The sequence below is a fragment of the Zophobas morio genome, unplaced genomic scaffold (genome assembly GCF_036711695.1).
Source record: "Zophobas morio isolate AGI-343-1 ecotype UQ-CSIRO unplaced genomic scaffold, CSIRO_AGI_Zmor_V1 ptg000030l, whole genome shotgun sequence".
Taxonomy (NCBI): domain Eukaryota; kingdom Metazoa; phylum Arthropoda; class Insecta; order Coleoptera; family Tenebrionidae; genus Zophobas; species Zophobas morio.
Window position 1 is genome coordinate 4614882 of NW_026972135.1, and position 21899 is coordinate 4636780.

Consider the following 21899-nt stretch of genomic DNA (forward strand, 5'->3'; position numbering starts at 1 on the left):
AAATAAGAGCTGTTAAATTAAATTGGTAAGAGAACCTAATGCAACTTGAGTTGTTGATATTAAAAGTCGGATTTACTAATTTTGTAATTAATATTCTTCTTGATATTCAAAATTTCTAAAAATTGTGACGAATGTTTGCATTTTTTTTTTGTCAGGTTGGCAACATATTTAAAATTTTGAGATGACACACCTAGTCAAATTGCCATTTGTGACACCAGTCAGTACCGGGCGTGGTTATGTCAAAATGGATAACTGTGAACTGACGAACTAGCATGACTGCCAATAATTGAGAATTGCCAACAGAAAAATTTTCTTCAATAATAGTCACCCGGTATTATAATTATTTTTTTTTAAATTATGAACTTTTATTCATTCATTTTTCTTTTTACTATGAGCAATTTACAGTCAAAGGTTTTTTAAAAATTTTCCTAGAAATTTTCATGATTTAAAATTGAAAATAATTATTATTGAAACTTTTGATAAATGACTTAGTTTATCATGAAAGTATTATCGACAGATGATAATTAATTAATAACTTAATTGCAGTATAATGTTTTAACTGATTTATTACTTAATGGTTCAACCATTCGTTCATGCAATGGTCAAGATTTCAGTTAAATTTAATTTAATTTTATTTAGCTAACTATTGATTTCAATTTTTTCAAAAAATGGCCAAATCAACTGACAGTTTCCGAAATTGAGAAAAAATGAATCTAATAAATGTTTAACGAACTTAAATTTACAGATATTTACAGTTTCAGCGGTGGTTTCAGTTGATGTTAGCAAATTTTGCTTGAAATTGGTAGAACTGTGTGGTGACCGAATTTGAATCAAATTAATTAACAGCGGCACGAAATGACATTTGAATAATTTGAATTTAAAAAAAAAATCAATCAAAACAATCGTTAAACAGAGGCAACCATGTGCACGTTAGCGCTTGGGGGCAGTTGGTAGCTCACTAGGGGATTTTTAGTTAGAGGGCGGTTGAGTAGACAAGATGGCGAAAGTATGGTGAAAGTGTCATGGTTGATTTGGGTGGTGTGTGTGTGAACATGGTGAAAAGACGCTGTAAATTAGTTGTTTTGGTAGTTAATAAAACGGATGACGCCCAGTTTTCCCCAACACGCGCAACGAATTCTTGCGGCTTTCTAATCGAAAAAGGCGAATTTTTGAACTTGTAAATTTAATTCATTGTTTGTAAGTTCACAGTTCATGTTAGGATTTTAATTGTTAACTGGTTCTAACACAATGCAACAAACATTCGCTAGGAGTTTTCATGAAATTTACTTAGTCACGACTCGTTTGATTTTGTTTGTCTAATTATGAATAAGTTTTTGGATGCTAATACGTAAGTGTTACATTATAACACTTCTTAATTTCTCAGACAAGAGTTTTAACTAACTAATCACTTGGATCAAGACATAATTTAACATAATGTAAATTTTATAAATTATCTGATGTCCAATTTTAAGCTCACATAAGTATTATTTGTTGTTTCAAATTTCTCGAGATTGTATGGCTAATTTAAATGTTTTTTATTGCTCTTTTTGACACTTTGACACTTGTTCAGTTGTAGTTTACTATCAGAGTTATAAAAATTGACCATTTAAATGGAATTGAGGTTAAATAACACCGAAACACGTGGTGGAAGCGGAGTGCGCGGTTCCTAGTCGAGCTGGCGGAATTTATCGCACCACCTGCACAAATGATGTAGGTTAGAATAGAATTCAGGGGCGGTCGAGATGACGCAACTGCGAGTTTGCGACCGTAAAAGAGATATGCTTTTCGGTAGGCTTGCGATAAAAACTCCGCTCATGCTATGGGTATTTTTGTTGTGCTCTAGAATAGTTTTTTATTCAGGCACGGTTATCACTACTACACTACTCTAGGAACAAATATTCAACAAATAAATTCTTCGAAATCCCCAGGATGTTCATATTTGCTGCACTGCTGTTATTTTAGATATTTTATATATTATTAATTAAATGTAAAAATGCTGAATAATAGTAATAAAAAAACGTCCTTGGCAAAAAATATTTTGACAGAAACAATTAATAAATGTCCTTCTGAGTATATTAAAACATTCTCGGAAAGTGGTATCAGAGTTCCAAGATCATAAAAAATGATCCTGAAAAAATCTAAATCCTCAATCTCAATATTGTCTTTGATTTACTACTGGTTGCTTAACACATATTTTATTAATATTATTGAAATACAATAAATTGCATCACATCCTTAAAAAAATCCAAATTTTGATTTTTTTTATTATACCGGGTGTCTGAAAAATGACGCTACGCTCTTAACAATCAACTGGTAAGTCTAAGAAAAGTACTAAAAAAAGTTCCTTCTCACATTTTGGTGAAGTTGTAATGATTTTAAAATTGGTTCTTCCTCTACGTTTAACAACTAAACAACACATTCATTATCACAATAACTAGTAATCAAATTTTTAGTTATGGTGACCGAATTTGAATCCAAATTTCGCGCTGAAAAAAATAAACAGCGGCGCGAAAGCACATTTGAGTAATTTTAAAAAAAGTTAAACATAGGCAATCATGTGCACTCTGGCGCTTTTGGATAGTTGGTAGTTCTGCTTGAAATTTTAGTTAGAGGGTTGTTAGAAGATGGGTGCTTGGTAGAGAGGTGAAAGCGTCATTGTTGGTTTGGTTCTCTGTGTGAAAGTTTAGATGGCTTGATAGTTAATAAAAGGTAGGAAGCCATTGTTTAACGACGAAAATGTGAATTTTTAACCGACGCTAACACGTGTAAGTTTGATTCATTATTTGTAAATTCACAGTTCATGTTAGGAGTTTAATCGTTAACTAGATCTAACACAATTTAACAATCAGGAATTTGCTTAGATAAATACTTGCTAGGAGATTTCATGAAATTTACTTAGTTGGGACTCGTTCGATTTTGTTAGTCTAATTATGAATGAGGTGTCTGGATCCATATAGTGAAGTGTTGCCCCACTGTGGACAAAGATAATATCGTGGACTGAGGTACAGGGGGATTAAAGATTTCTCTCCTTATGCAGTTATCATCGTTATTACCATCGTATCATCATCACATCACCGATACATTTATCTCGCAACGTCCCAAATTACATTACCGAAACATTTTATTTCTCTCAACTCTGGATAATTACATCACCGAGGAGCTTTCCTCGCAACGCCTGATGCATTTTGTGTTATTTATTTATCATGTGTTCTGTTGGGATAAACAGTTTACGATATAAACTCTCAAAACAAATTGTTTTAAGTAACCAATCACTTGGATCATGGCATAGCATTTATTGTTATTTTTTAAACTTTGACACTTGTTCAATTGTAGTTTAATATCAGACTCATAGAAAGTGAACATTTCATATGGAATTGAGGTTAAATAACACCGAAATACGTGGCTGAAGCGGAGGGCGCGGTCCCTAGTCGAGCTGGCGGGATTTATCGCTCGACTAGGCATGTTCTTTGTGATGAGCGGCAGTGCTTTCGATAGATAGAATCACCGTCGATGGTAGGAGAAGAGCCACGACCAGGAGCACCAAATTTCGCTAGGGGTATTTTTGCTATTTTTTATTAAAATTTTGTGCTCTTGTTGACTGCCATAATTTTAAATTTGCCGTCACACGCCCGTAATAACTTGTGTATTTGCATCGTCGCAGTTTTTTTATTTTGTCAGTGGAGGAATAAATAATTTTGTGTCCTCCATAAATTTAGCGTTTTATGTTCCACCATTGACATTTGAACGCACCCCCCCATTTTTTAAAACGCAATGTAGGGTTCCACAGGCAAGACAAAATTTTGAATTTTTTAATTTTTCACAGGTTTTCAATCTTTTTTCATATGTCAATTTAAGGCGGGATGTTTGGGTTATCAATATTCAGTCAATGTTTCTGGTGTTTTATTTTCAGATAAATTTAAAGCAATCTAACACTTTTGGGGGACTTTAATGTTCTATTTTTGGAAAATTCTGGCCTGACCTGTTTTTGAGTTAATTTTGGATCCAGTTTTTTTTTTTTAATTTAAAACAATCTTGAAGTTCTAGGTATTCTTGTTTGGAAAGAATTTGAAAGTGCTTTGGAGCCTCTAGTGTCTTTTCTTATTACAATTTAATTAAATTTCTTACAGGATACGTCATTTGCCAAAATTAGTCTTATCTTAGCAGGTACTAGCCCCGCCCACCCACCCTCTCTTTTCTTAGAGGGTATGTCATTTGTCAAAATCAGTTTTATCTTAACAAGTGCCTACTCATAACAAACTTTTGTAAAAAATGATCAAAATTTGAAAACATTACGAGCTGCACAAGAGAGGAATTATTAACATCTTTAGTGTTTAGTTAGTTATGCCTTAATTGATTTTTCTTTTGTTCTTTATTAAAAGAAACATTTAATAAGACATTTATAAATTATAAATTATAAATGTTTTTTTTTGGTTTATTTATTAATGAAAAATAAGTACTGCTTGTTTTATTAATAGCAATAATAATGCACAACGATTAATGGCTACTGATTGTTATGGTTATTGTCTTAAAAAAATGACAATCCTGTATTGGTAAGTTTATTAGATGGTCAAAATGAAGTTTAATAAGGGATCAAGCACAGACGAATGAAATTATTCAAATTAACAATTTAAATTAAATCAAAATTTATTATTGCTTATTATCGAAAGGTCATAATAATCTTGCTCCACAGAATTCGTTCATCAAATGCAGTCACTATAATTTGATCTTAATATGGTAGAAAGTGATAATACGTAGTGTACGTATTTCTGTCGGGCGCATTTTACTTTATTTACAATTTCGTTCAATTGTAAATATTTTCGTACCAATTTTCGTTTTTTATGCTAGAAATGTGTGCGTGCCCCTCCATTAGACGAAAATATTGAGTGGGGATGTTTTAGGACAACTATCAATTTTATTTTAGTAACATTCCGGTTGGCTGTTGGTCAGCTTGTCTGTCACCTCTGGTTACACCCACTTCGTACGAGTCTTACGTCAAATTGATCATAACCTTCAACTCCAAATTAACCGCAATTTAAAACATTTATCAATAATTTAGTAAGTACCGCGATTTTCACAGTTCTTATCACCTTTCCATGACTCACCCAAAAACATCGCCGTTTTACCAAGACCTGACAATTTCCACATTTTCACAGTCATAAAATTTTATAGCTTCAAGATGTTTGATCAAGTGTTGTTTGAACAACGCCTCAACGACTTCAAACCCGAGCCCCTAATCACCCCAAATGAGGCCACCGACGACCCTCTGGAGATCCCCATGGTGCAGGAAAACCCCAACAACATCGACTTAGCAAAAGTAAACTACTTAAACCTTCTCGACAATGAAGAAATTAAACAAGCGTCTGAGAGCATAATCAGGGAGTATGGCGTCGGAACGTGCGGACCGCGCGCTTTTTATGGTAAATTAACACACCAGTTAATATTAATTAATTAACTATAAATGACTAGGCACCACCGATGTTCACTTAGAGCTAGAGCAAGCCCTAGCGAAGTTTCTGCACATGGAAGAATCGATTCTGTACTCCTACGGCTTCGTGGCCATCTCGAGCTCAATCGCCGCCTACTGCAAGAAAAACGACGTAATTTTCATCGACGAAAACGCCAATTTCCCCATTCATCAAGGACTAACGGCCGCGCGCAGCAAAGTCGTTACTTTCGCACACAACGACCCCCAGGACTTCAAAAGAAAAGTCCAGGAAGTGCTAACCAAAGAGAAACGAAAAACCAAAAAATACTTAATTATTGAAGGAGTGTCCTGGAGTACGGGCAAATTGTGCCCTCTCCCCGAATTTCTGGAAGTAGCTGAAGAGTTTCAAGTTAGAGTGTTTCTGGAAGAGAGTTACACTCTTGGGGTTTTTGGAGCGACAGGTCGTGGCTTGACTGAATACTTTGATATTGACGTGAGCCGAGTTGATATGATTATTGCTACTCTGGAAGGGGCTTTGGGGTCGATTGGGGGCTTCTGTGCCGGTACTATGAGTATCATTGAACACCAGAGGCTGTCGGGGTCGGGGTATATCTTCTCGGCTTCGTTACCCACGTATTTGGTGAAAGTTGTCTTGAAGGGGCTACAATTAATCGGGGATAAGCCAGTCAAGTTTGCAGAGTTGGCTAAAACGTTTCATGATTTTTTACAAGGAGAGTGTGGGTTTAATGTGGTGAGTCATCCAGAAGCTCCGTTTAAGTTAGTCAGAGTTGAGTCAAAGATAAGAGAGGGAGAGGTTTATCAGTATTGTAAAGAGAGAGGGGTTCATTTTATACAGAATGAGAATGGATTGGTGATTAATTTAAATTTGAAGTTGTTTGATGATAAGGAGAGATTGGGACGGGTTTATGAAGTATTAAAGGAAGCATCTGATTTGATAAATTAACGTAGGTGATTTTATTTATACTAAAGTATTTTAATTGAGTTGTTAATTATTTAAAGATCGGCAATAAAGTTTTAACGAGCGTTTTATTAAGGTATGGAGTGGTTTTTTGCACACATGTTACTATAAAACTATTTTGTAGCCCGATAATGGTGATAAAAGATCACTTTAATGATTTCGAAAAATGTGACGTAGGCAACCATTAATACATTGTTACATATTACATAACGGCTGTGTTTTTGTATTTAACTATGATTTAAATATATCAAATATTCGATTTTTGATTAATACAAGTTTAGTAAAGAGTTTTGTTGTGTGTGATTATTGTTTATTTATTTGTTTAGTTGTTTATAATATTACAATGTCGGCCCGCCGTTTTCGCGGTGTTGGCCATCCTGGTCCCCAGATTTCGCATTCGCGACAAACCTAAAATCACTAAACCAGTGGTCGTATTTGCGAAATGGCTGCCGTTTTAGATTATTTTTCAATAGGAAGTACAGTATGGTGCAGGACATGTTATAACACAGAAATCGAAGGGGAGGTGATGGCGTTCGACCCCCAAGTGAAAATCTTAATTCTGAGTATCCTTTTTGTTGCAAAAGTTGGTTCGACCTCAATTAGGTTAAGTACTGTCAGTCATGTTGTTTCCTTAATTTCTGGCAGAATGTACTTCATCGAGCGGTGATTCTAAACTAAATGACGTCCACTTCGTCAATCTATCGTTGGTTAGTGAATTACAGGTGAAAAAGGAAGTGACTTCAGTGCCTGAAGTACCACAATCACTAAACCTGCAGAGGGTGAGTGTAGGCAGTGTTTAGATCGTGTTTAACCGAGTTGTTGTAGCTAAATACTCGAGTGCGGAACCAGGTGGACAAGAAACGTCGAATTTTACAAGCAATCTCAGCGAATGTGTCGTCGGAGGGGCAGAGTTTATTTATAGCGATCGCGAAAACGATAAAGGAAGTTCGGTGGAGGAACTCTGACATTGTCGTGTGGAACCAGGAGGTGATAATCAGCCCGCCGTACCAGCTGGAGAACATCCGAGGGGACACCAAAAGCAAAGAATACAACTACATAAAGAAAGTCGTCGAGAAACACATGAAAGACCTAGCGATGAACTCTCAGAACACCACACAAGTTCAGAACACAACACAATAAACCCGACGCTAACTTATTTTAGTTGAATTCAAATTCCGCATAGTATTTTCTCAAATAATTCCGTTTCCCCTCAAACCGTAGACGTTCCGTCTTTTGTTTTGTTTTTCAATTTTATTGGTGTATTAATATTTTTCTTAAGGAAAATAAATTGTACAAAATTGTTTGGGGGATTTTCGTTCTGGTCATTCTCCACGCGCAGTTTTCAGGTTGGCAGCACGTCAGTAAATGCGTTTGATTTGGTGGCATTTTTTAACGAAACTTTGAGGCGATTTACAAATGGTTTGCGCTCCAGACTCGCCAGAATCCGTTCGAATGCGCTTATTTGCGTTATTTTCTCCACGAGACTCGCACAATTAACGGTTCCGACCCGACAGAACCTCAAAAATCCGAGCAGTGACGCCATTTTCATAAATCTGTCAAACCTAACCAAGGTCCGTCTGTCAAATAATTAATTTAGAAGTAAACAATAATATTTGCGAAAATTTTTCACGATTGGGCGAATTCCGGGAATCGGGATGAGTTTCCGGGAGTTCGGCGGTGCCTGCGGTGCGCGAATGTGTGTCACAAGTTTTTAGGTCAAAACTAGGCAATATGGGCAAATTATGGCGAACTCCCAGTACCATCATGTAAGGAGGTTTATGGGATAGCTTGGGACGATGCACCGAGCGAAAAAACCAACAATAACCGATCTGAACCAGCATCTAACCTGTAAACTGTGCAAAGGTTATTTCATCGATGCTACCACCATCATCGAGTGTTTACATTCATGTAAGAGTGTTACCGAGTAGAGGAATTGTTTAATGTTGCTTGTAGTTTGCAGAAGCTGCATCGTTAAGTATCTCGAGACGAACAAATATTGCCCAGTGTGCGATGTGCAAGTACATAAGACCAAACCGTTACTTAACATCCGTACGGACAAAACTCTACAAGATATCGTCTACAAATTGGTTCCAAGACTGTTCCAAAGTACGTATGGTGGCCACACTGACAAATTCATAGCCAAATTAACATAATTTCTTTCATTATTCTGTCAAGATCATAAAACAAGCAAGTATGGATAAACAAGCACATTATCATACATATTATTTATTAATTCAAGCAGGTGTTTAGATCAGATGAGTAAGACACTTGAATCACGTCATTCATAAGTCAAACAACAATTTTCATCCTTTTTTTTTTGTATTTATTGTTTTCAATGATTATTGTTTGGACAAAAAACAACAATCAAGCAGTAAAACATCCACATTGTACAATTACAACTCAAATTGTTTTTATTATTACTAATAAAGATAGCTCGTGATCAATAAAAATCGTTGTCCAGCTGGCATTAAATGATTAGTTGTCTTTCTCATCCCATTGTACTCAGCAGGCCATGAGAAAGACAGTTTGCTCAACTAGAGTCAGTTTTTGTTGATCACACCATATCTCTTACGTCATACTTACGTCATCACAGATATAGTTCTAAATTGTGTTTACTGTGATTTGTTTATTATTTTGAACGCATTTTAGGGGGTTAACAAAAAAAATATATTTGGTGACTCAAAAAAACGGGATTATGTTTCTGTCTTAAATGGATGTGATTTCCCGCCAAATTTCAACTTAGTAATTTACATGTTATTATTGCGTTTTTTTTTTCATTTATTTCATTACATTATTATCACACTCGTGTGATTACACAACCCGGCTGACGCCTCGTTGTGAGCAAACTTCACACTTGTATGGTAATGAGGCTTTTATTCACACGTAACCAGTTTTAAATTTACAAACGAAATTACTATATTTATTTATTGTTTACACAAAAGTGGATATACATGTTAAAAAATATATAAAATCAAAGTTATGAGATAGAGGACAGCATGAAAAATGAGCACCCGTTTTTCCGTCTGTTTGTTCAATTGCTCCTCCTTTTTCCTTTTTTCCTCATCCTTTGTATGTTTTCCTTCTCTCTCCATGTTTTGTTCCGTCTTCTCTTCCATTGTTTCGTGTTGTCTGTGTTTTTCTTCTTTCATTATTAACTAAAAAAAAAAAAACGGTTTTACTCCAATTACGAAATTTTAATGTGTGTATATAAGAATTAAAATGAAGTTAGCCCTTGAAGCTTGATTATTACATAAAACGAAACAATGAAGACACCAATCACTTCACTAAATTCGCATTTTCTGGTGGTTAAAATGTAAATTTCTGACCATAGCGGTCTACGTTCAGCTGTACAATGACTGATTGCAATAAAAACTGAGAACTCGTAAAGATAACCAGGTCGACAAAAAATTTTAATTTAAAAAACACACTGCATCAGATACTTTAATTTAAATTAAATGTATGTTGGTATCAGTTTCAGTTTTTTTCTAATAACTGTATCATAAAAAATAAGTATTAAATCATGAACAATTTTTCGGTGTTTGTTTCGTTTTATGAATATTATGATTGCTTTTTTTGTCGGCGACGACGTAAAGACACCGACTATACTCAATACTATAAAGAATAAAATACATCGTAAAATATATCGGGGGTTTATGAATCCGCCTTGAGTTTTTTACTAACAATTTTAAAATGAAATTTGATTTTGTTATTATTTTTACTGTCTACACGATATTGCTAAAATACAAACAAAATCGACACAGACGAGAGACGATAGACCGAAACGGGTCCTACTTTTTCATGTTCTGGGAGTCGTGAATTATCGAGAAAAAGTCCGTGGTTAATTTATTTTGATTTAAATTCCATTTAAAAACGTAATATACATTATGTTTTCGTAATTATTGTAAAGAAAATTAAAAAACAAGAATTATTTAAATCACTGATATACAGGGTGTTTCTTTAATATTCTAAAATCTATACTTAAAAAGTTATTCAATAAAATGGACGAAAAATTCATATTTATTGATGACAATCTAATAATTCACAGAAGTGATCTTTTAAAATTATACAAAAAAGAAAATAAACACGTGGTATGTTAGGAATATCTTTGGAATCATCCCTACTAACACTTTGATGACGTCACCTTAAAATTGTATATAGTGACTGTTGTCGAAATTTTATAAAATAACACACTTTGTACTTGTAGTTTATGAATCCGCCTTAAGTTTTGCAAAAAAAAAACTTTGGTTTGATCGCAATGCGAACGTCAAGGGTTCGATTACCGTATGCGGCATTTTTTTTTACTTCACCATAACTGGGACCTATATTTTTTAACTTATAGGATTTATCATAAAAAAAATAAATTTCCCAAAATCAAATATTATAATTTTTCAAAGAAACGGGATTTATTGGATTGTACTTCAGAAGCTAGGGAAGTGCTATTTAAATAACCTTTGACCAATTTTCCTCCTATTTTCATGCGAAGAAGACGCTCCTCAAGTTTTTCGCATATTTTAAGAATCACTCTGTACATCGCTTTATACAGGGTGAATAACTAAACGCGCCTTCGATGTCACATTTATTATTATTATTATTAATAAAAAAAATTAAAGACTTGTATAGCGCTGAGTAAAATACACTTAAATTATTTTTGTTATACATAGTGTTGTGTTTTTGAGGCGTAGCACACAACTTATTTTTTTAATAATAATAATAATGATGATATTTATTTTCTACAGGTGTTATCATCCAATTACAGAAAATAACTTAATTTTTTAATTAATAAACAGTAGTTTTTACTAAGTGGAACATCCTTCCTAGATTTTCTAACCTAATTTCGATGTGACGCGACACATCGTTCCAGTTCACAAAAAAGGAAAATAGAGTTATTTTTAACATTGGTGTTTTAAATTTTTTCTTGTTTTGTTATATTTTCTTTTCAAACTATGAAAATAAAATGCGTATTTCGGTCTTTTTGGGTGCATTTTAAATCAAAATAAATCGAATGTTGACTAGAACAAAATAAAAAGTGTCTCGATTTTCAGATTATTTCCGAAACAATTGGACTGATTGTTCACAAGTTTTATTTGTATTTTGTGAATATCGTGTATCGTAAAACGCTAACCAAATTTGTTTGATCATCCCCCACCAACAGTTGATGACGTCAACTAAAATATTGCAGAGCAAATGTTATTTAAATTTTATAAAATAGCATAATCCTAAAGTTGTGGTTTATGAATCTGTGTCAATTTTTAATAACTAAACAAAATATAAAGCACTGTCGAAAACTGAAGAAACATAATTAAGACTCATAACTTTGATAATTGACCACTTTTAGAGTTTTAATTGGAAATAATAAAGAAACTAAAAAAAATCCTGATTTAAAAAAATATTTTCTATTGAATTTTTTTACAACTCTGATATAGAGTGTTTATATAAAATTCTGAAATATGACATTTTCAAATATCCATGTTTCAGTTTTTTTTTTTTTTTAACTAAAACACCCTGTATCTCACCGTGTTTGTATTGTCATTCTTTGAATATGTTGCTGGTCTTAAAATAGTGAAAAATCGCAGAAAATATCCTGGATCCAGAAAATATTTAACAAAAAAGGATGAATAAGGGCAGAATAAGATACAGGGTGTTTTTTTGAAAAAATTTAAATATCGATATTTGAAAATTTTTATCGAAATTTTAGACTGTCAATTAAATTCACGTTAAATTATATTAGAATTACGAAGTTAATTTGAAGTTTTTATATTTTCTGGACGTCTCATGACCTCTAAAGTACGAAACAAGTGGTCTCCCGTTTCCGTCCGTCTGTCTGTATCCATTTTTATTAGACAAGTAATCTCCGAAACTACTGGACCGATTGTTGTCACATTTTGTATGTACATATATTAGGAATATCCGGTACATGGTTAAACGGTAACTAGAATTTTGATAATCATCCCCACCTCCAATGATACTCTTGTACTTGTGGTATATGAATCCGTGTGAATTATCGCTTTAGATATCCAGAATTTTTGGAAAAAGTTCAAAATTTAATGACAATATTTTGCAATATAACTTTGAAATTGCAAAACCGATTTCTCTAAAATCTTGTAAATATTTCAAGGTTATCGTAATCATGGTAAATCGTTTAGCAAAATTTATTCGTTTACCCCCTCCCAAAAAAATTGATGATTTCAAAATTTTGCGGCTTACTCGATTTTCCCGAAAATTTGGGAATGCAATACTGTTAATGATGATGAGAAAGCAATAGCCCCGCCCACCCACCCCTCTTCATTCCAGTGACTACTCTTAATATTGTTTAGTTTTATCTTAGCAACTTCTAGCCCCGCCCACCCGCCCTTTATTTTCTTAGAAGAGTATGTCATCTGCCAAAATCAGTTTTATCTTGGCAAGTATGAGACTGATTTTTGCAAATGACAGATCCTCTAAGAAAATAAGGGTGGGTGGGCGGGGCTAGTACTTGTCAAGATAAGACTGATTTTGTTTGATGACCCACTCTTCTAAGAAAATAAAGGGTGGGTGGGCGGGACTAGTACAAGATAGGACTGATTTTGGCAGACGACCCACTCTTCTAAGAAAATAAAGGGTGGGTGGGCGGGGCTAGTACTTGCCAAAATGAGACTGATTTTGGCAGATGATTTATTCTTCTAAAAAAGTAAAGGCTGGGTGGGTGGCGGGTGGGGCTAGAAATAGAACCGAAAGTAACTTTTGTAGGTCCAAATCTATAAGAAAATGTCTTTCGAAAATGATCCAAAATGAGCAGAAATTTTCATATTGAGAAATTTTGTTTTTGAAAAAGTTGCAGAAAAACTTCTATAAAAAGTCTGAGATGTAGATTTCGACGCGTTGATTCCAAAAATATAACGTGTGTGAGGTCCCGGGTCAACAATTTGGAAGTATTCGGCTTGAAAACCGATTTTTTTGGAAAATCTTAAAAATTGCCTTATTTCAATTGAAAATTCCGGGAAAATGGCAAGAGTTATGGAAGAAATAGAACCGAAAGTAACTTTTGTAGGTCCAAATCTATAACAAAAAGTCTTTGGTTAAATTTCGAAAATGGTCAAAAATGGGTAGAAATTTTCATAAGGGGCGGGTATTCAGAAATTTTGCTTTTAAAAAACTTGCAGAAAAAATTCTACAAAAATTCTGAGATGTAGATTTCGACGCGTTGATTCCAAAAATATAACATGTGTGAGGTCCTGAGTCACCATTTTGGAAGTATTAGGCTTGGAAACCTATTTTTTTGGAAAATCTTAAAAATTGCATTATTTCAATTGAAAATTCCGGGAAAATGGCAAGAGTTATGGAAGAAATGGAACCCGAAGTAACTTTTGTAGGTCCAAATCTATAACAAAATGTCTTTAGTTAAATTTCGAAAATGGTCAAAAATGGGTAGAAATTTTCATAAGGGGCGGGTATTGAGAAATTTTGCTTTTGAAAAACTTGCAGAAAAATTTCTATAAAAATTCTGAGATTTAGATTTCGACTACTAAAAATATAAAAATCAGAAATCAAAAAATGACAAATTGAAAAATCAGATAAATAAGAAATCGGAAAATTGTACAACTGTATAATCAGAAAATCAAAGCTAAAATATCGAAAAATTGAAAAAAAAAACAAATCTTATAGAATCGAATTCGAAATCCCTGTTTTCTTTTTTTTTAGTTTATAGGTTTTTCAACTTTTGAATATTTCATTTGATAATTTTTTTGACAATTTTGCAGTTTTTAATTTCAACCTTTTGATTATATTAAAAAATCGAATGACTGAAAATTAAAGAAAACAAAAAACTGACAGGAGAAATTGCAACTTCAAAAATTTAAAATTGAAAACTCGAGAAACTTGAATCTAAAAATTGAAAATTTCAAAGGATGGAAAATTGAAACACAGAAAAATATTCGAAAAAATTGAAAAATCTAAAAATGGAATAGGAAATAGAAAAATTGAAGAATTAAAAAATGAAAACTCCAGGAGTTGCATATTGTAAATTTGAACAAACAAAAAATAAAAATCAAAAAATTGCAAATCAAAGATTGAAAAAATTGAGATTGACAAAACAAATCGAAAAAATTAAAAAATATATTAAAAAACAGACCGAAAAAATTGCAAATCGAATATTCGACGAAACAAAAAATTAAAGAATCGAAAATTGAAAAATCTAAAAATTAAAGAATCAAAAAAATAAAACTTGAAAAATCGCAAAAAAATTGAAACAATTAAAATTGGAAATACATTTATAAAATCATATCTAACATTGAAAAATCGAATAACTTTAAAAATAAATAAACTAGAAAATTGAAACGAAAAATTGCAAACTCAAAAAATTAAAATTGAAAACTCCAGAAACTTAATTAAAAAAAATGCAATTTTCGAAAAACTGAAAAATTTAAACTTGAAAATTCAAAAAATTGCTAATTGAAAAATCGAAGAAAGATTTTTAATTTTTCAAGTTCTCAAGTTGAAATTTTTCCTTTTCACGATTTGTCATTTTTCGATTTTTTACTAAAAGAACAAATTTATTCCAACCGAAATTTTGAAAAATCGAACAATCCAAAATTGAAAATTAGAAACAAAATTTCAGATGTTTTAAAGTTACGGTGAACATGGCAATCGGTGATCAAAATTACTTTTTACTCCTTTCCAAAAAGTCGGCGACAAAAAATCAAAAATCGAAAATTCAATAAAATATACATCTATTTTCTCGATGTTTATAAAAATCAAATAATTGAGAAATCGGAGAACTGCCACAATTGTAAAATTAAAAAATCGAAAGACAGATTAAAAAATTGTAAAATTTAAAAAGCGAGAAATTGAAAAATTCGAAAGTTGAAAAATCTGGAGCTACTATTTGCTAAGATAAGACTGATTGTGGCAAATGACATAACCTGTAACAAAATGACATCCTTTGAGAAAATAAAAGCCGAATAGGTGGATCTAGAACAATACTTACTGGAATTTTTTTCCTGATTTAATCAATAAAATAAATTGACTCATTTTGTTTGATCATCCCCATTAACAGTCTGATGACGTCAAATAAAAATATTGCATTGTAAAAGTTAGAATTTAAATTTTATAAAATAACGTACTCTTGAAGTTGTGGTCTATGAATCCGTCTAAATTTTTAATTTGTAGGGGTTATCATAAAAATAAATAAAAATCGCAAAATCAAATTCGAAGAAACTGTATTTGTTGGATTGTATTTTTGTGTGTTAAAATTCATGGTCAAATAAAACACCCTGTATTTTATTACTGTATGTTACTGTGTTTGTATTGTCATTCTTTCAATAAGTTGGTGGTGTTAAAAAGTGAAAAATCGCAGAAAATATCAACTTAAAAGCAGAGTAAGATACAGTAATAACATACAGGGTGTTTTATTTGAAAAAATTTAAATATCAATGTTTGAAGATTGAAATATGGATAGTAGAACCTCGATCATCCAGAACGATTAATTATTGGACAATTTTGACAAAAAGATCTACAATAAATTTCGGGCATTTCGAAATTTCCATAAATAATTGAGTGTTATGTTGAGAAATGTAACTTAATATGTCACTTCAAGAACTGTGCAATTTAATATGTGCTTTTTTCTATTGCGTAAATGAGATGGTAAAAATTCAAGGCGGATTCATAAACCACCGATACATGAATATGTTATTTTATGTTTAATAATAATTGATAAAAGTTATATTTTTCTTAAAAAATAGTGTGGAATGTTTCAGATGAAGTCCAGAGGCGGCGCGACTTCTACCTGTCTCACCCCGAGGCGAAGCCCAACCTAGACCAAATAGGCGAAAACTACCAACACATCATCACTCCAGACGAGTCAGTCTCCTTGACAATGTGCTATTACGGGTGTAAAGAATCGGCACGTTATCTCCGCTGCCCCGCCGCCGTCTCGGTCGGGCACTTGCAAAAACTGATCCGGGCCAAGTACGGTTTGTTTGATAATCATCATGTAGATATTTTGTACAATCAAGATTGCCTTAACTCCACGTTGACGTTAATGGACGTGGCATATATTTATTCGTGGAAGAGGAAAGCGCCGATCGAGCTCAGCTACCGCATCTACGAGTACACCTCGAAGAAGCCGAAACTCGAGGCGAAGAAGCAGGACGAGGAGGAGATCGTCCAAACGAACAACAACAACTGGAAGGAGGTGCAGTTGCGAATAAGCGAGAACGGCGAAATGTCCATCATCCAGGACGAAGCCCTCGAACTTGTAAATAATAACAATTACAAACCGGAAATCGTTACGGTTGTCGATAATAAAGTGACCAAAAAAGAGTTACCCGAACTTAAGTTTATCGGTAAGTGTACGTTGCCCGAGAGTGCTACGACCACGTGCGTTACGTTATCGTCGAACACGAACACGACGACGGTTTTCAGTACTATCAATTCGACAAAATGCAGTGTCTCGAGTGACAGTGACAAGAAGCCCGAGGCGCAGCCGAGGCAGGACGACCCCAAGCCGGAGCCGTGCGTCGAGAAGGAGAAAGACAAGGGGGTGAAGCGGAAGAGCGAGACGCCGCCGCAGCCGCCCCCGAAGCCGCCCAAGCAGACCATCCTCAACCACTCCATCGGCTTGCACAACCTCTCGAACAACCACCCGCTGAAGAAGCACTCGCAGCTCAACAAGACCGAGGCGGCGGAGAAGCCCGACGAGGTCGTCTTCTCCAAGCCGAACATAATCAACAAGAGTCTGACCACGGTGAATTCTAGCAGACCTGGAACGCCTAAACCTGTCACGAAGCCTTGCTATATGCCTAAACCGGTCATCAGCGTCCCGAAGCCTAGCACGAGTATCGTGAGTAACGCGGGCGCGAAGAACGAGAAGGCGCAAGCGACTTGTCCGAGTGCGACGAAGGCGGAGACGAAGGTCACGCCCACTGCGGCTCCTGCGCCTGCGCAGGCGCTTCCGCAGGTGTCGCAACAGCCGACCAAAATGATCAAGACCAAGCCGAGTACGCCGATTGGGTACAAGACGCTGAGGGACCCGCCCAAGAGCTGGAACTCGCAGATCGCGAAAGCTAACATTAATAAGCCGATTAGCGATCCGAAGTATGGCGATTTGAAGAACGTGAGGCCGGCGAAGTTCTTCAAGATGAGGAATAATCTTCCGAGGTAAGGTGGTGATGAAGAAATTTCTTCTCAAAGGCTCAGTTACTGCGAGGAATTTTTTTAGATCTTTTAAAGGGTATAGAAGTGTATCGAGGGGTCTAAATTTTCAAAATTTCTCATCATTTATGACAGTTCTTTTTTCTTAATCAAATATTAAAAGAAAAAACAATAAGGGAGGATTGTTTAAAAAAAAAATCATGGCCTGCCAAAGGACTTTTTATGTATAAAAAATTCTACATCAAGTTTGCTTTGAAATTTCATGAATTTTGCCGCTTCGTCGTGATGAGTTAATGTTTTAGTAATTAATAGTCTCTGCTGACTGATAGATAGGCAACCAACAATTCAGGTGGCATTATAGATTTTGTCATCTTTGTCATAGAAGTGGCAAATTCTTATTAAAAATGAGTGACAGATTTTTTTATGATGCCTCTTATAATTCCGCAGAAGTTGTGTATGTTCAACTTAAGAATATAGATTTTGTCAAGTGCCTTAAGATAGTAATTTCAGTTTTGAAAATTTGCATTTTGCAACAATGCCTCAACAACCTCCAATGTAGAAATTTATATAAATATCACGGTTGTATTCAGGAAAATAGCTTTTTATCGAGTATTAACTAGATTAACAAATCTTGACATAAAATCAATAAATTCATTTTACAATAGAAAAATACGATCGTGTACGGGGTTTGGCGACTGCCAACCTCCAGAACCAGCATCTGCGTTGAACACTGTATTGATGACTTTATTTGCAAAAAACGGAGCTCTTTGAAAACTTTCTCTAAAGTTTGGTAAAAATGCCCTCGGGTTTATGATTTTGAAAATGGAAAATTTGAACATCTTTTTTTTTATTTCAACGGTTTTTTTTATTAACTCAATTAAGAAAGGAGACAGTGAGTTGCCCACTTTTATTGATTCATGTTGTTGTAAAAATTATCCGTTGAGTTGAAAAATTGGCAAACTAAAAAGTATTAAATTCAGTGACCAGCATCTGCGTTGAACACTCTATTCTTATAAATAATTTTAGTAATAATAATAGTAACAATAATGATTTTATATGCCAACAGACTGAGTTTTTTTGAACACTTTTTCTAAAGTCTGGCAAAAATGTCCTCGGTTTATATTTTTGAAAATGGAAAATTCGTAGATCTTTTTTTAATTTGAAAGTTTTTTTTTGTTGACTCGATTATGAAAGACGACAGTGAGTTGCCCACTTTTATTGATTTATGCTGTTGTAGCAATGATCCGTTGAGTTGAAAAATTGACAGAACAAAATTACAATAAACTCTATTCAGCGTGTTAAGGATATGTAGTTTTACATTATTTTGTTGCAAATTTCCGCCCCTTTTGGCAGCTACCTATTTAGGTGTTTATCTCTGATGAAAAGTATTTAATTCAGGGACGGACTGCGCTATTTATATGTAGGACCAGCATCTGCGTTGAACACTCTGTTCTTCTAAATAATCGTAGTAGTAATAATAATGGGAATGATTTTATGTGCCAACAGACTGAGTTCTTTGAAAACTTTTTCTAAGGTTTGGCGAAAATTTCGTCGAGTTTATCTATTTGAAAATTGGAAGATCTTTGTTTTTTTAATTTGAAGATTTTTTTTTTCCTCAATTATAAAAGGCAAGAGTGAGTTGCCGACTTTTTTTGATTTATGCTGTTGTAGAAATTATGCGTTGAGTTGAAAAATTGACAGAACAAAATTACAATAAACTTTATTCAGCGTGTTAAGGATGTGTAGTTTTACATTATTTTGTTGCAAATTTCCACGCCTTTTGGCAGCTACCTATTCTTAATTTCTGACGAAAAGTATTAAATTCAGGGACGGACTGCGCTATTTATATGTAGGACCAGCATCTGCGTTGAACACTCTGTTCTTCTAAATAGTCGTAGTGATAATAATAATGGCAATCATTTTATGTGCCAACAGACTGAGTTAAGGTCTGGCAGAAATTTCGTCGAGTTTATCTATTTGAAAATTGAAAATTCGAAGATCTTTGTTTTTTTTTTTTAATTTGAAGATTTTTTTGACTCAATTATGAAAGGGGACAGTGAGTTGCCCACTTTTATTGATTTATGCTGTTGCAGAAATTATCCGTTGAGTTGAAAAATTTACCGAACAAAATTACAATAAAATTTATTCAGCGTGTTAAGGATGTGTAATTTTACATTATTTTGTTGCAAATTTCCGCGCCTTTTGGCAGCTACCCATTTAGACGTTTATCTCTGATGAAAAGTATTAAATTCAGGGGCGGATTGCGCTATTTATATGTAGGACCAACATCTGCGTTGAACACTCTGTTCTTCTAAATAATCGTAGTAATAATAATAATAGCAATGATTTTATGTGCTAATAGATTGAGTACTTTGAAAACTTTTTCTAAGGTGTGGCAGAAATTTCCTTGAGTTTATCTTTTTGAAAATGGAAAATTTGAAAATATTTTTTTTAATTTGAAGGTTTTTTTATTGGCTCAATTATGAAAGAAGACAGTGAGTTGGTCACTTTTATTGATTCATGCTGTTGTAAAAACTATCCTTTGAATTGAAAAATTGTTAAACAAAATTACAAGGAGTTTTTTTCAACGTGTTAAGGATATGTAGTTTTACATTATTTCGTTGCAAATTTCTACACCTTTTGGCAGCTACCTACTTAGGTGTTCATCGCTGATGAAAAGTATTAATTAAATTCAGGGACGGACTGTGTAATTTATATGTAAGACCAGCATCTGCGTTGAACACTCTGTTTTTCTAAATTATTAGTAATAATAATAATAGCAATGATTTTATGTGCCAATAGTCCAAGTTCTTTGAAAACATTTTCTAAGGTCTGGCAAAGGGATACAGTAAGTTGCTAATTTTTATTGAATCATGTTGTAGTGAAAATTACCCGTCAAACAATAAACTTTAGATACATAGTTTTACTTTATTTTTATGAAAATTTCCACGCGTTTTGACAACTACTGTGTAGGTGTATATCTTTAATGAAAAGTATTAAATTCGGGGATTGACTGCGCTACAAATTGTAGGACCAGCATCTGCGTCGAACACTCGATTCTTCTTGATAATCATTATAGGAATAATATTACCAATGATTTAATTCGCCAATAGACCGAGTTCTTTAAAAACATTTTCTAAGGTCTGGCAAAAATTTCCTTGTCGGATTTATCTTTTTGAAAGTAATAGATTCTAAGATATTTTTTTTTATTAGAAATCTTTTTGAATCAATAATGAAAGGAGACAGTAAGTTGTTCCTTTTTATTGAATCATGCTGTTGCGAAAATCATCCGTCAAATTGAAAAATTGCCAAAATAAAATTACAATAAACTTTAGATCTATAGTTTTACTTTATTTTTCTGAAAATTTGCACACGTTTTGGCAACTACTTGTGTAGGTGTTTATCTCTGATGAAAAGTATTAAATTCAGGGACTGACTGCGCTACATATTGTAGGACCAGCATCTGCGTTGAACACTCTATGCTTCTTAATAATCATTGTAGTAATAATATTACCAATGATTTAATTTACCAATAGACCGAGTTTTTTGAAAACATTTTCTAAGGTCTGGCAAAAATTTCCTTGTCGAATTTATCTTTTTGAAAGTAAAAGATTCCAAGATTTTTTTTTAATTAGAACTCTTTTTGACTCAATTATGAAGGGAGACAGTAAGTTGCTGATTTTTATTGAATAATGTGTTGTGAAAATTATCCGTCAAATTGAAAAATTACCAAAATAAAATTACAATAAACTTTAGATCTATAGTTTTACTTTATTTTTCTGAAAATTTGCACGCGTTTTGGCAACTACTTGTATAGATGTATATCTCTGATGAAAAGTATTAAATTCAGGGACTGACTGCGCTATATGTTGTAGGACCAGCATCTGCGTTGAACACTCTATTCTTCTTAATAATCATTATAGTAATAATATTACCAATTATTTAATTCGCCAATAGAACGAGTTCTTTGAAAACATTTTCTAAGGTCTGGCAAAAATTTCCTTGTCGAATTTATCTTTTTGAAAGTAAAAAATTCGAAGATTTTTTTTAATTATAATTCTTTTTGACTCAATTATGAAGGGAGACAGTAAGTTGTTAATTTTTATTGAATCATGCTGTTGTGAAAATTATCCGTCAAATTGAAAAATTGCCAAAATAAAATTACAATAAACTTTAGATCAATAGTTTTACTTTATTTTTCTGAAAATTTCCACGCGTTTCGGCAACTACTTGTATAGATGTATAGCTCTGATGAAAAGTATTAAATTCAGGGACTGACTGCGCTATATGTTGTAGGACCAGCATCTGCGTTGAACACTCTATTCTTCTTAATAATCATTATAGTAATAATATTACCAATTATTTAAT

General features: G+C 33.5%; 3 protein-coding genes and 1 long non-coding RNA gene across 4 annotated transcripts in view; 3 read left to right on the forward strand and 1 right to left on the reverse strand.

The window, feature by feature from the left end:
- The first annotated feature begins 4919 nt into the window (after window positions 1-4919).
- LOC135138996 (serine palmitoyltransferase 1-like) lies at window positions 4920-6483 on the forward strand. The gene is made up of 3 exons (XM_064069058.1): window positions 4920-5055; window positions 5170-5417; window positions 5467-6483. The coding sequence occupies exons 2-3, from the start codon at window positions 5177-5179 to the stop codon at window positions 6387-6389; spliced, it is 1164 nt and encodes a 387-aa protein (XP_063925128.1). The 5' UTR covers window positions 4920-5055; window positions 5170-5176; the 3' UTR covers window positions 6390-6483.
- A 326-nt stretch (window positions 6484-6809) lies between these two features.
- Window positions 6810-7705, forward strand: LOC135138999 (protein LSM12 homolog A-like). The gene is made up of 3 exons (XM_064069062.1): window positions 6810-6967; window positions 7050-7183; window positions 7230-7705. The coding sequence occupies exons 1-3, from the start codon at window positions 6847-6849 to the stop codon at window positions 7542-7544; spliced, it is 570 nt and encodes a 189-aa protein (XP_063925132.1). The 5' UTR covers window positions 6810-6846; the 3' UTR covers window positions 7545-7705.
- Window positions 7706-7753: 48 nt separating this feature from the next.
- The window catches only part of LOC135138995 (polycomb group protein Psc-like), a 28403-nt gene continuing 14257 nt past the window's right edge, over window positions 7754-21899 (forward strand). The window contains exons 1-3 of the mRNA XM_064069057.1: window positions 7754-8312; window positions 8358-8510; window positions 16136-17537. Coding sequence (XP_063925127.1) covers window positions 8201-8312; window positions 8358-8510; window positions 16136-17537 — 1667 coding nt within the window. The 5' untranslated portion in view covers window positions 7754-8200. The remainder of the gene's footprint in view (window positions 8313-8357; window positions 8511-16135; window positions 17538-21899) is intronic.
- Window positions 9316-21899, reverse strand: part of LOC135139000 (uncharacterized) — a 37218-nt gene continuing 24634 nt past the window's right edge. Inside the window, exon 2 of the long non-coding RNA XR_010282098.1 lies at window positions 9316-9559. This is a non-coding gene — a long non-coding RNA (uncharacterized LOC135139000). The remainder of the gene's footprint in view (window positions 9560-21899) is intronic.

Excerpts from the sequence above, each read along its gene's own strand:
- LOC135138996 (XM_064069058.1), top strand. The coding sequence starts at position 5,177 with ATGTTTGATCAAGTGTTGTTTGAACAACGCCTCAACGACTTCAAACCC. Across the intron at positions 5,418-5,466 it reads CGGACCGCGCGCTTTTTATG|GCACCACCGATGTTCACTTA; the intron begins GTAAATTAACAC and ends ATAAATGACTAG.
- LOC135138999 (XM_064069062.1), top strand. The coding sequence starts at position 6,847 with ATGGCTGCCGTTTTAGATTATTTTTCAATAGGAAGTACAGTATGGTGC. Across the intron at positions 6,968-7,049 it reads AGTGAAAATCTTAATTCTGA|AATGTACTTCATCGAGCGGT; the intron begins GTATCCTTTTTG and ends AATTTCTGGCAG. Across the intron at positions 7,184-7,229 it reads AATCACTAAACCTGCAGAGG|CTAAATACTCGAGTGCGGAA; the intron begins GTGAGTGTAGGC and ends GAGTTGTTGTAG.